The following is a 12,946-nucleotide window of genomic DNA, read 5'->3' on the forward strand; positions in this document are numbered from 1 at the left end:
GAGTATCGGCCGCAAAGTGCGTATAATTTCCCAGAATGTAACACTAAACACTGCTACGAAAGCCGGCTTTCGTTCCGCTACGTTCAACCGGAAAGCTTGGTCAATACTAACATTCTGCAGGCTTATCAAACCTACAAGTAGGAACTTTGCGGGTTTATTATTGATGGATGAGTTGTCCGCAAAACTATAAGTAGAAAAAAATGTCCATTATTTGGGCAATAGCGAACCTGCGGCCGCATACCGGTTAAACGATTTCCACCGATAACAGGCATTTCAGGCCTTTGTGCGTGCAATATTTGAAAATGAAATGCTATGCTTAACGTTTTGAATATTAAAAGTTATTGCTTTTTATCATGAAGGAACATTTTCCAAAGAATTTAACATGGTAAACTCTATATAGAAAACTTTCGATACCCTTTTTGGGCGAAAAAGTTCAACGATTCAGTTCTACTTGTGGTCATTTTCGAGCACGCGAATAATCCAACCGCCGGTTAATCTTGCATAACATTTTAAATAGTTTAATTCATTCTTCGTAAAAATTGTATGGAAAAGAACCTTCCGCATAGCGAAAGGAAAAAACTAGTTATAAAAAGCTTGGATGGGGAGCTGGCCGGTGGTATATTGGTAGCGGCGTGTCGGTCACACGACAGGACCGTTCCAAAATCCCATCCACACCAATCCCCTGTAGGCAGGATTGGCTATCCCGCTACGGGTAAATTAAGTCAAGGAAAGTCAGAAATAGCAAGCCTAGACTTTTTGAGGTTGTTGTGCTGATCAAAACTCCTTTTTTATCGCTTGACTATATTTGGTAATAAGCGACTGAATTAAAACCCCGATTCTTGTGTAAATCGCCATAGGTCATAGGTCTTGGATTCGAAACGCAACCATAATAACGAAAACCCAATAATAATCGGGAGTAAGACATAGATCCACATTTACGATTGTTTTAAAGTCGTTCTTAACAAGGCTGCAAAACTTCAACAAAGGGCATTCAATACTCCAAAAACTCGGTTAATGTTAAACTCATCAAATCAAAGCTCTTCGGAAAATAATGCTTATACAGTGCTGTTGAAAAAGGTCAATGATCTCGCCATCTAGTTGTGAGGAATGAGCTGGAGATTGATTTTCTTACAGAAATCCTACGCAGAAGACTTACAGAACGAAATAATTCTTCGTGACATGTAGAAGTTGTTGAAGACACTATTCCTCGCAACGCGCGACCGATCTAGAGAAAGTCGTCACGTTTGACAGCCCTGCCGTACCCGGTCAGTTGCGCATTGGGACACACGCCACACGCTGGACGTTCCCGAGGCAAGAAGCGCATCAGCATCAACGGTGACACGCAATGCGCCGGCACCACAGTCATAATCCATCGATCGGACGGTACGGATCGGAAGAAGCGGAACGAAACGGTACTGCTTCGTTGCCATTTTTTTCCAACGCGCTGTTCTTTGTGTGTGTGTGTGTGTGTTTAGGTTTGAGTGTAGCTCGTGCGTTAAAAGTGCCGAAAGATAACGATCGAATCGGAAGGAAACGATTTCAATCGGACGACAAGTGACAAACCAAATAACCGACCCCGGAAGAACCACGATCGGGACGTTCGGGTACCGGCAAACAATTACGTCCACATGCAACCGGTGGGTCCATTCTATGCTCATTAAGCGGCATAAAAAAGAGACGTGTTGGCCGAACAACAAAAAAAAGCGACCCGTTTCTGCTGGTGCTATAATTGCGGTGCAGTACGGTACAGTGCCGGAATATAATTAACGAAACAGAAAGGGAAAGCAACCGTACTGTGCGTGTGTGTGCGGTTCACTTACCGAAAAAAGAACACACCCTCATCTTTTTGGTCAAACAATTCAAAGAGGATCGGTTTCAATTTCGTACCAGTTGAGTGAAGAAAACGTGTGTTCGTTAAGCTAAAGCTGGTGACGACAGTTGCATCAAGTGATCGAAAACGAGAAGGACGAAATTTGTGTTAAATGATCAAAAACTTACACCGTTCTGCAAGTGAAGTAAAACATCCAAAACCCATTGCTCAAGGGAAGATTGTATGATAACTGTTCGCGTGTGTTCCACGTCAAAGTACTGAGTACGATTAGCGGCATAAAAGAACGGCAAACGACGGAATTTACTCGGCTGTCAGTCACGGACAGCGCGGTTAATGAAGTGATCCATCGTACGGTCGGTAAGTGTGACAAATTGACACCCGGGAAATGGTCAAACAATCTTTTCCACCCCCGAGTACCGTTGGCGCCAACGAGATTCGCCGTTCGTGTGTGCATTTTGTAATCGGTCCTTCCGAAAGCTTTGCTTCCCATTAAAATTAAGTCATCAAAAAACGTGGACATCGTTCAATCATCGAACCCTTTTATGGACATTAACGATCGCTGACCGCTTGGCAAGAGATGATAGGAGGATACCATCTTAACGGGGGGGCCCACTACTTTTCATTGATCGCGCGCAGTTTTTTACGACTGTAAACGTTTGCTTCTCTTCGGATAAAATGGGCCCATTTGGACGGATAATTATTACGGACTTCCCACTGATGTCAATATTTTGTACATTTTATCGTACCGTCTGAGTTCCATATATGGGCTAACCTTAATTAGTGGACGTAAACATACACACACCCACGATTCGTTTCTCAATCAAGGGACAAACCTTTTTCGGGTGGGCATTTTGGACTAATTTAAAGACGTCTAAAATCTTCCAATTTCTAATTCCAATGTTCGAGTGGCAAGCTTATATTAGTAAGATTCCTTGGTATAAAGGTTAAGGCTTATATACAGTGCAAATTACAAAAGTTCTAAACACATTATCTAAAGAGCAATCTGCATTCCGACAGATGATTCCGATATGATTCAGATCCATTCAACAGAATGAATCTTTGAACTGGATGAATAAATCTGAATCTCTTTTTCAAAGATCCATGCATCACCTACTATCCTCCTCTCCCCTCCGTTCATCCGTTGAAAAATGTTGGGTCCATCTACCATTCCGCTTTAGGCCTCCAAGGGGCAAGATTCGCCTCTGATCAGAGGAGTAATGAATCTTTTGGAAGTCGATTCCTACGGTGAATAACTTCTCACCAAAGATTCATATACATGACTCTTCTCAAAAGATTCATTAAGAATGTGGCGTCCAAGGCAAATAGCCAGGACACAGAAAAGCGCCACCTAGGCAAAAAAGAGGGTACTAACCAAATTGCATCTCGCTGCAACCCCAAGGAGGATCGAAGAGTGGCCAAGTCCCAACAAAGAAGGAAGGAGGAACAAAATAAGGGCTCCGAACTACGGTAAAGCCCCCCAAAAGAACACCACTAATTTAGACAGCAGTACCATAATTTTTTCAGAGCAGGGCTGGTCAATGGTCAAACGTAGTCTGAGTCTGAAAACCCTCCATGAAGTACATCAATTCCTTGAGGAGAACAGATAAAACAGGTCTGGTCAATGGTCAAAAATAGTCTGAGTCTAAAAAAACCTAAATGGAGTACCTTAATTCCTTGAAGAGAATAAGTAAGAGATAAAAGTGTGTCCAGCCAGTAATTGAAAAATGAAGACTAAAATCATGGTCTTCAACATGCAACATAACATGACGGGCTCTACGAGCTGTACGATGAACTCTCTGCCATTCAGAGGTTTAACACGGCAGGCTCCGGTTGGGTTGGTCACATCATGAGAATGACACCGGACGACCCAGTCCGTAAAATACCTTTAGGTCGTCCACATGGGCAGATGGCCCGAAGCCCAAATTGAGATGTAGTGATAAGCGGGCCAAGTCCGCGAATTCCTGATAAGCGACTACCAAAGGAGTAGTTAAATGAAATCTCCAATGAAGTCATCCACATGTTGCTACTGTAGTAAAGTTCTTGTGAATGATCTAGCAACACTCAAACATGAGATAGTTGTTAATATATTCTAAGTTCCTCCAGTAATACAGCAGGAACATTGATGCCCAACAAAGCAAGCTCTGATGGCTCTGGAAGTGGTGTAATATATCTCTCAAGTCACATTGTTTACTCAATTATGCCATAAAGCCCCACCCGAGTGTAACAGACAGTTTCAAAAGATCTGGATCCCACATTGGAATGTGATCGACAGCCTCATCAGCTTGCTCCATCCCGGCACCAACCGGACAGCACACAATGGCCATTCCATCATCCACACCAAATGATTGTTGACATTGGAAAGATGAAACGACACACCAGCTCGTTAACGCAATGGAAAGTGATTCCTAATCCAAACAAAGCGACATCGGCATGGACTGGGGGAAGCGACCGAGAACAAGGAACACATGGGGCATCAGGTTACGCCGCGGTGTTACTTCATCGTGCAAGGGGGGTTTTTTGTTGTTGTTGTTGTCTAGTAATTTTGCACCCCGCTCCGTATGCATAAACGTTCCATTAGTTGGCGTGTTCTGTTTCGCGACAACAGGTCCCGGTGTCCCGGTAGGAGGATTTAGCGAAAGATGACGACCACTCTGGTGCAGTTGGTCGCCGCGTTGATCGTACTGCAGGCAGCCCTCGGCACCAATCGGCAGATCGTGACCGGAAACCCGGCGGCGGGATCATTCCTGAGCGTGCCAACAACGGTCAAGAGGTACGAAAACGACACCGTGCTGCTACCGTGCTATCATAACTGTGAGTATGACCTAACCCTGGTATATGCATTGCTCATGACCCTCAAGTAATTAAATGCGATCTACTCCGGATCGCTAACCACTGTCAATTGATCCAAGACCAATGGAAGGGTTTGGACTCTCTAACGCACTCCCTGACCTGATAACAACCCGTGAAAATTCTCACCCTCGGCAGCAGAGATCCTATTGCGCTGACCTAAGATTCCTTCCGTATCAACAAATACCCGAATTAACTGGATAGGCGAAAGGGAAGGTGACGGTATCTAAATCACGACCGACGCTTTTTCGAGCGTGCGCTATTGGGGGTCCGTTTCGTTGGACCATTAAATCAATTACTAACCGCGCGCACGTACCCCAAGGCGACGCTCTATTAGATTAACGGCGTCACCACTTGTGTTCACTGCACGGCGGAGCGGAGAGATGATACACAATTGACAGCTAACACTAACCTTTCTCATATAACCCCGGGTCCGTTTGGCCATGTTGCAGCTCCGTATCGGTATGTGCGCTGGTCACGGGATGATCTGCTGCTGGTGGACTCGCGCTATCCGGACCTGCGGACACCGCCCCGTATGCGCCTGTGGCCGAACGGCAGTCTCGAGGTGACGGAGGTACAGACGGAGGATACCGGGGACTACATGTGCGAGATCATGACCGACGGTGGCAAGGCTTCTCAGCGGCACGCCATCGAGGTGCAGTGTATGTTTGCTTTTCATGAAGATCTCGGACATCCCAGGCATTGATAAATGATCCGTGTCCTCTTACTAGATCAAGCAACGGCAGCCGTCTACCCTGAAGATCCGATAGATATTCGTGTGGGACAGATATTGGAAGTCGTATGTCAGGTGACGGGAGTTCCACAGCCGTACGTCAAATGGACATTACAGGTAGGATGGGTGAGGTGCTTGCTGTTCGACGTGTTTTTTTTTTTAACATTCAGACATCAATTCTTCGGACATTCCAGAACGAAAATGCGTCGATACCGTTTGAGAACGAACGGAAGCTGAGTGTGCTGATTGAGGATCGCAGCTTCTCCGGGCCAGTCCAGTGCATGGCTACGAATGGTGTTGGCGATCCGGCTACTGCATCCGTGGAGGTATTCGTCCATTGTAAGTGCTTTCGGCTATCGACTGATTGGTCCATTATTGTCCATCTCAAGATGGCGGAGTTTAGTCTATTGTTGTGGGAATTATTGGAGAAAATTAACGGCATTGTATTTTCCATTACTCTCTCTCTCTCTGTGAATCACTTTCATTGCCAACATTGGACATTGCAGTCGTGCCGGAGATTGAGGTTAAAAGTCCCACGGTGCATACGAGGGTTGGTGAGACGGGTATCCTGGAATGTCTGGTAACGGCACACCCGGTTGCGTCGATCCACTGGTTCCATCACGGGTTGCCGGTCGTGTTCGATCGGCGTATCGTGAAGCTGGACGCACTCGTCACCAAGCATCAGTACTACACGGTGCAGCGCCATCAGCTGGCAATTCGGAACCTCCGAGACGCGGACTTGGGCCAGTACGAGTGCAAGGCGGGCAATCGGGTTGGCATTGCAGGTGCCCAGCTCGAGCTAACCGGACGACCGATGGTGGCAAGCTTTAAGCCGGCGGCCGAAATGTCCTCCCCGACGACGCACAACTTCATCTGGCAGACGGAAAGCTACTCGCCGCTGATCGAGTATAAGCTCAAGTTTCGACGGGTGCCGTCCGGCAATGTGACCCCGGCGCGGCGCAACTTTCCGCTGCTCGCCTGGAACGAGCTGATCATACCGTCGGACGGTTCGTACGGTCCGCTTTATGCGATCGGTTATACGTTGCAGGGTTTGCAGCCAACGAGCGTGTACGAGGTGATCGTGCTGTCCCGCAACCGTTACGGTTGGAGCGATCCGAGCAACATTCTGCGATTCGCGACCGGTGGCGAGGTGGAGATCGAACCGGGCAGCGAAGATACGTCCGCCTCCATGCTGCCTTCGTCCTCCATCCAGACGACGGAAACGCTCGAGTACAGCGAATCGGACCCCGGTGGCCTCGGTGACGGTGGTCTCATTACGGACAATATGATTCCGAACGATTTCTTCGATTACGGCACGGGCGGTGATGGTGCAGCATCAGCATTTGCACCCAGTAGTTTGCTTTTGCTAGCAGTATTGGCGATCGTTCAACTTTCCGTAGCAATAAAACATTTGTGAACGCTGTAAAGAAAGGAAACAGCGTTTGGAGTTAATCAAACCGTCTTTAGGGGTGCCGTTTTAATCGCACCCGCCAATCCATATTGCCCTTTGTATGTGACTCACCCGGCGGTGACAATGTTCAATCGTGTGCCTCCCGTCGTTCGACGGGAGATCGGTTTTCTGCTAAATGAATTAATTGGTCAATTATTTGCAACATTTCTTTCCTGTTTGCAACGACCGGCAAAACGGCGGCAAAACGGCAAGCGTTTCATCAGTACGCTGGGAAATAGCTCTCTGCTGTGGAAGAGAATTATAAATTTTTAATTAAATCAACAGCAACCGTCGTATCCCAGACTGTTTCGGTCTTGGTGGAAACATTTTCGCACTTTGCCTTTTTGGTGCCCTTTTGCCCTGTTTCGAAAGGGCAAAAGGTTCGTTTCTTCTTATCGGACGCTCTTGTATTTCCGGATTCGATGAGATACTTTAACGATTTGATTAATGGGGGTTTCTGCTTCATTAGACGCCGTATTGTGACCTTTCGAGATGAACATACATAGATCAATTGTTGAATTAAAACAAAAAGCCCTCAAATCAAACGAGTGGAAGCTCCATGAAATAATGATGCGTGGATCGACCCGAACCTGCTAAATCGGAGTAGGTTCAAACCGAGACCCGTAGGTGCAAGTAGTTTCAGTAGATGCAACGACTCCGGTAGGTACAAGCTTCCATATGAGACTTCCGACGCATGGGTGCAGCGAGTTCGGATAGGAATCGAGCCAAAGTAAGTTCAGGAGATCCAGTAGGTGACACGATTCCAGCATGTACAGGTGGCGAAAAATGTTGTAAAATCGATCCCAAATTTCACTAGTCATACAGTCTAAACAGTCTTTGAAAAAAGACAAAAATTGAACATTTTTATGATCCCGTCGGGAATCGCGCTGTTTTGCCCTGGAACCATGGGTTGGTGCAGGGTTTCGTACAAACTCGACCTGCTCAAAAGGGGGAGAGTAGGAAAGCAACATTTCTTCTCATATTGTCCATACGTTGTGTTTTGCTCTATCATTCATTTTTCTTATCCTTTTTACTGCTCCTGTTTGTGTTTTATTCATTCATTATACATTTGTTCGATTTAGTTTAACTTCGTTTTGAGTGTTTTGGTTTGTTTGTTTTTCTGTTTCTGCTTTCCCATGCAGTTCACTTTCACTAATTCCGGGTATTTTCTTCTCCTTAAATCTTCTTTTTATACTGCTAAATCTAGTAAGAGGAAGAGAAAGAGAGCGCAATAATGTAACTACGGGAGTCAGATTAGTACTTGGTTTACCCTAACGAGATGTATAACAGTGTACAGGGTTTGGATGAGGATCAAACGATCGTGTTCCTTCACCTTATACTGCCTCGGAAGGCTTACGGGCCATCGCATTTTCGTAGTTCGGTTTTGGTGATAAACAGGCAAAACGTAACTGAATATCAGTATCGAAAAACAAAACAATGAAAACAGAACACTTTCTACTGTACACATACGCTCTCACGGTCACTTCACTATGCTCTTGATCACTTACTACAAACTACTTGTACAGACACACACACACGCTTGTGATCGCACATGATTGTTGTTTGAAGGTTTTTTAAGTATCTTGAACACACCTTGCGCCCGTCCGTCCGACGGATGCAACGTCCTGCCGGTATCGAATCCGAAATACAAGCGACTGCTGATGCTGTAGCGCATAGTACTAAGAGGCAAAAAACTAGTGGTGTGGTGATACCCAAACTTCGGTCGTAGTAAAAAAGAGATTTAATACTTTCCAGCGGTAAGATTATTATTCCCGTACGAGTTTCGTGTGTTCCGCGTTGTGTTGCTTCTGTTGCTTCTAAAAACATCTGCACTACACTCTTAAATCCTATGGCAGAATTTGGAACATCATTCACGATTTGACGACTACGCTTGTTGGATGAAGTTCTGCGGAACTTGGGATGGGGAGAAAGGGACATCAGGCCGCTCACATAGCCAGATGAAGCCGTGTGTAGTGTCCGCAGTTCTGCGATAAACTCTCTCGCTCTATCTATTAGTCCCAACGTACATCCAATCGATTAATCAGTGAATTAATAAACCTCAGTTAACGATTATTATCTGTCATCGGTTCCTCATTGCTCTGCTCAACACTACTTAGCAGATGCTACGTAACACATGTCAACTTCACCTTTTGCATTATATCTCGTACACTCGTATCATCGCTACAACTACTCATCATCACTCGATAAAGTTCGTAAGTTTTTACTTGTGTTAAATAACGTATATATCGGCAACGGGATTCCATGCCCCCCTGGGGGCACGCATAGTTAACCTCTTTGCTAGTTATGCTGTTAGTTACTTTCGTGTATGTGTATTGTGGTTTGTTTTCCACGCTTGTAATACGTTTATCTTCCCTTTTTTTTACTCCGTTGCGCAACTCGCTTAGTACTCTTTATCTCCGAACATACCGCCATATCATTGCATCTCTAACGCGCGCATTAGGAGTTGTTAATTCTTCACTTCATATTAACGAATTTGGATTATTCATGTTACCTGTCCCAATAAAGCTTTGACTTATTCCGACGATGCGGGATTAAACTAATGTACACAGTTTTTTTATTACACGATTTTGCTAAACCACACGCACGCCCCGCGTCCCATTCGTCACCATCCAGCGTGTCCTTTCGGCCCTAACGCGCATTCATCGGATAAAACTAAACAAAAAGTTGAGAATCGAAACTAATATCTTCATTGTTTTAATTATCCTAGCTCTCTCTCTCTCTCTCTATGGGTATGTTTGGATGAGAGTTGGTTCCTGCGGAAACACGTTCGACAGTCTATGGTTTCGTTAAATGTTTATCTTGAAGACAGTTGTTCGTAGTTTTTTTGCAGTTGTTTTGCCAAAACAAAAAGCACCATGCCGAAAACGGGTTTGGTTTGCCAGTGCATAAGTGAGATTGCACAAACTTAATATTAATTTAAAACAGTTTTTGATACTAGAAACGAGTTTGTTTTCCGCGTAAAGAGGCAATAATATGTTGGTTCGAAGAGGAAACGGAGAAAAAGACGAATGGTTCTCACTTCTCGTTTTTCTATGAAATCTGTAACAACAATGTGGAGAAAAAAAACTTAGACTAAATTAATATCCACTTCCAATTCGCTTGTTATTTACCACATTCTCTTCGACGCTTTGACTGTTGACAGTATAAAAACTTGGGCAAATTTATTCTACCAAAAACCTATCGGATTTTTTCCCTATCAGTTGTTTACCACAAACATAGGCCGTATTACTGACGCTTTACAGAAAGATAACGATTTCTAGCCATGGGTTATTACCACTAACTAACGTTCATCCGTGGAAGATTGTTTCGTTCTTTGTGTTTACTGTCAATTTGTCTAAAGAAAAAAGGTACCGGTAATTTGAATTCTCTACCACGCTGATGTAACAACCAGTTGTGATGTAAGATGATTAGCAAACTTGCAAGATTTGCAAGCTATAAAGGAAGTATAAGTAGCGTAAAACATTTAAAAAGAAACACAAACATGGAACACGACTCTCACGAAAGGTTTGTGCCGGCCTCTTCATGTAGGGACGGTGGTGGAAATGGTCGCGATACTAGTACCGTCCCGCGTAGTAGTGTTTAAAGTAGACATTAAAGTAGTGGAGGAGGTATCGTCATTACGCGCCGAACGGTGCTACTCTCAAAATGGACTCGAATCGGAGTCGCGATCCTGTATAGCGGTTATCGATTGTTGTAAGGCATTTGGCGTTAGCCATTCTCTGGAAAAGGGCGGAAAGGAAGCGAAACGGAACAATTAGTTGCACATAAAAAAGATGTGTGTGTGTAACACATTTGATGAACATACTTTGGTAAACAGCGTTGAAGGAAGGGTACGCACGAACTGAAGTGTGCTAACCGATTCACCCAGCTGGGAATTTCCTGACCGCAAAGAATCTGTCAGATAAAGAACGGTTGATTAGACAGTTGCTTTAATATTCCCAAGTTCCCTACAACAAACCTGTGTCAATGCGCCGGAAAAGTGATTGCAGTTGTTGTTCATTAGATGGTACCGATCTCCACGGAACTGGTTGCCCAGCTCTTCCACAATGCGCCTTACCTCTTCCTCGGTAAAATCTGTACATCCGATCTGAATGCTTTGCCTAGAAGTAAATAAAGCATAAGTCGATTGCCTTGACGGCTGTCTAATTGACAAACTTACCGAAACCGAAATTGGTCGCCTAGCTCATCGTGATCCCGGGGCGATATTTCGAACACACCGGTGAACGGGAACGGATGACCACCGTAGGCAAATTCCGTACCGAACACCTCCACACCCGAATGGAACACACCTAGGCCGATAGAGGTGGTATACTCGTTGATCCAGTACTAAAAAAGGAGTTTGAACATTGTTTAATTTGATGTAACGCATTACATCTTATTACGAACTACCACACACTCACCATATCGTACACGTTGAGAATGACAGGTTCGCGGCTTCCCATGCTCGTCGGCAGCAGCTCGTCGCTTCCACTATCCTTTGGCACACCGAGACAGCTAGGGAATGCTAAATTGCACGGAAGCCCGTTTGAGAACATCACACATTCAACCTCCGCTCACACAATTCGGGTGAGGGCCGCAACGGGGACGCGTCCAAAACACGTGGGAACAATTTTGCGTGGGTGTTCCTCGACAATTCCGATTTGGGTGCAATCGCTCGAATGCTCTTTCTGCTACACTTCCACCGAAGATGGTTCGGTCAAACTATCGGTGCAGTGTCGGGAGGGGTATAAGCTATACGGGCAGGAATTTTGGACGATTGAAGGGATCAAACACTGGTAAAAACACACTTACACGACGGTGACAAGAATATAAATAGACGGGAACTAGAAACAAAAAGTGATACAGAAAAAGCAAAATCATTATCACTTCAATGGGACAGCGGAAAAATAGATAAGTGAGATTGTATTTGACGGGAACCGAATATTATGCACAGGGGTATATTAAAAAGAAAATCTACTCATGCAAGTGTATTGAAGGAAACTTACACGCTTCAAGAAGAACGCCTTCCCGCTTAGTAGTAAATCTGGACGGTACTGGTAGAACAGTAATGTACACCAACGCAAATTCGTCAAACACTGTTGAAGCTACGAGCGGTTCTCCACGGAAATAATAGCGATCGTACCCGCTGCTGGACTTTCAGCTCAAAACCACGGCAAGGATGCAAGCAATTTCGTTACCTTGTCTGTGAATGTGCCAATCAACGGACAGCAATTTCACACGCAGCAGAACAAATAGCCAACTGCGCTCCGACAACAGACAAGTAAGCAGCTGTTGTTAGTTGATGGTTCCTACGGTGTTGGATGCTCATGCTCTAGCATGCTTTGGGTTTTCGATTACCGGACAATCGCATCTCATTGTAAAAGGTTTTACACGCACCGTTCGAAATCCTTCTGTAGACACGGTATTAATACTTTAATATCTGGTGGTTTTTTGGTATGTGCTTTTTTCACAACAATGACACTGGTGCTGCAGGTGGCTGTGAGATTTTACTTGCTGATTCACTTTTCACAGACATCCATCGAATCCTAGAGAAAGCGGTCGAAACCTACAGGCGGACAAGGTTATCGGGACGATAGCAGGGACTGTGGTGTGGTAAAGAATTGTCGTATTTCTTTACTTTAATGTTGTCTGCTTTTCTTTTGTCACTTGTGTATTTCTGCGTGTTTCATTTTTTCTGATTTCGTTTTGTTCCAAATGTCGATGACAGTTTAATGCAGCACTGTGGGATATTGTTTGTGCTAAAAAACAGAGTGGTTCAGAAATTTGGGTTTTATTTGTTTTATTTTCATTTTTAAAGGCTTGTAGAAAGTGTAGCACAATAACAGTAGATTTATGTTTGAGACATTTGCTAGTGTTTCTTTCTCAGTCAATTGCTCAATATTGTCAATACCCGTTTTCTAAATGTCTAGAATACATAATTACAAGTGAGTACTAAACTTTTTCGCGCCCAAGTTCAAGGTATTCAGATGCGGAGTCAGTCTCTATGCATCTTGACTTCAGTTTGACGTTAGCAATTGCTGTCATCGTGTGAAAGAGACGGACAGTAACCTGCGCTCGCCTTGAA

The 12,946-nt window shown here is 44.6% G+C and overlaps 2 protein-coding genes across 2 annotated transcripts; one reads left to right on the plus strand and one right to left on the minus strand.

Moving 5' to 3' along the window:
- Positions 1–4,470: 4,470 nt before the first annotated feature.
- On the plus strand, positions 4,471–6,828 carry LOC128718467 (neuronal growth regulator 1). Its single transcript, XM_053812089.1, has 5 exons — positions 4,471–4,642; positions 5,131–5,340; positions 5,410–5,528; positions 5,606–5,750; positions 5,918–6,828. Exons 1-5 carry the CDS (start codon positions 4,471–4,473, stop codon positions 6,826–6,828), a joined length of 1,557 nt encoding a protein of 518 aa, XP_053668064.1.
- Positions 6,829–10,522: 3,694 nt separating this feature from the next.
- Positions 10,523–11,417, minus strand: LOC128706885 (deubiquitinase DESI2). Its single transcript, XM_053801828.1, has 5 exons — positions 11,283–11,417; positions 11,042–11,208; positions 10,841–10,982; positions 10,688–10,776; positions 10,523–10,601 (listed from the first exon to the last, which is right to left on the minus strand). Exons 1-5 carry the CDS (start codon positions 11,415–11,417, stop codon positions 10,523–10,525), a joined length of 612 nt encoding a protein of 203 aa, XP_053657803.1.
- Positions 11,418–12,946: the final 1,529 nt, after the last annotated feature.

The sequence above is a fragment of the Anopheles marshallii genome, chromosome 2, assembly GCF_943734725.1.
Source record: "Anopheles marshallii chromosome 2, idAnoMarsDA_429_01, whole genome shotgun sequence".
Taxonomy (NCBI): Eukaryota; Metazoa; Arthropoda; class Insecta; order Diptera; family Culicidae; genus Anopheles; species Anopheles marshallii.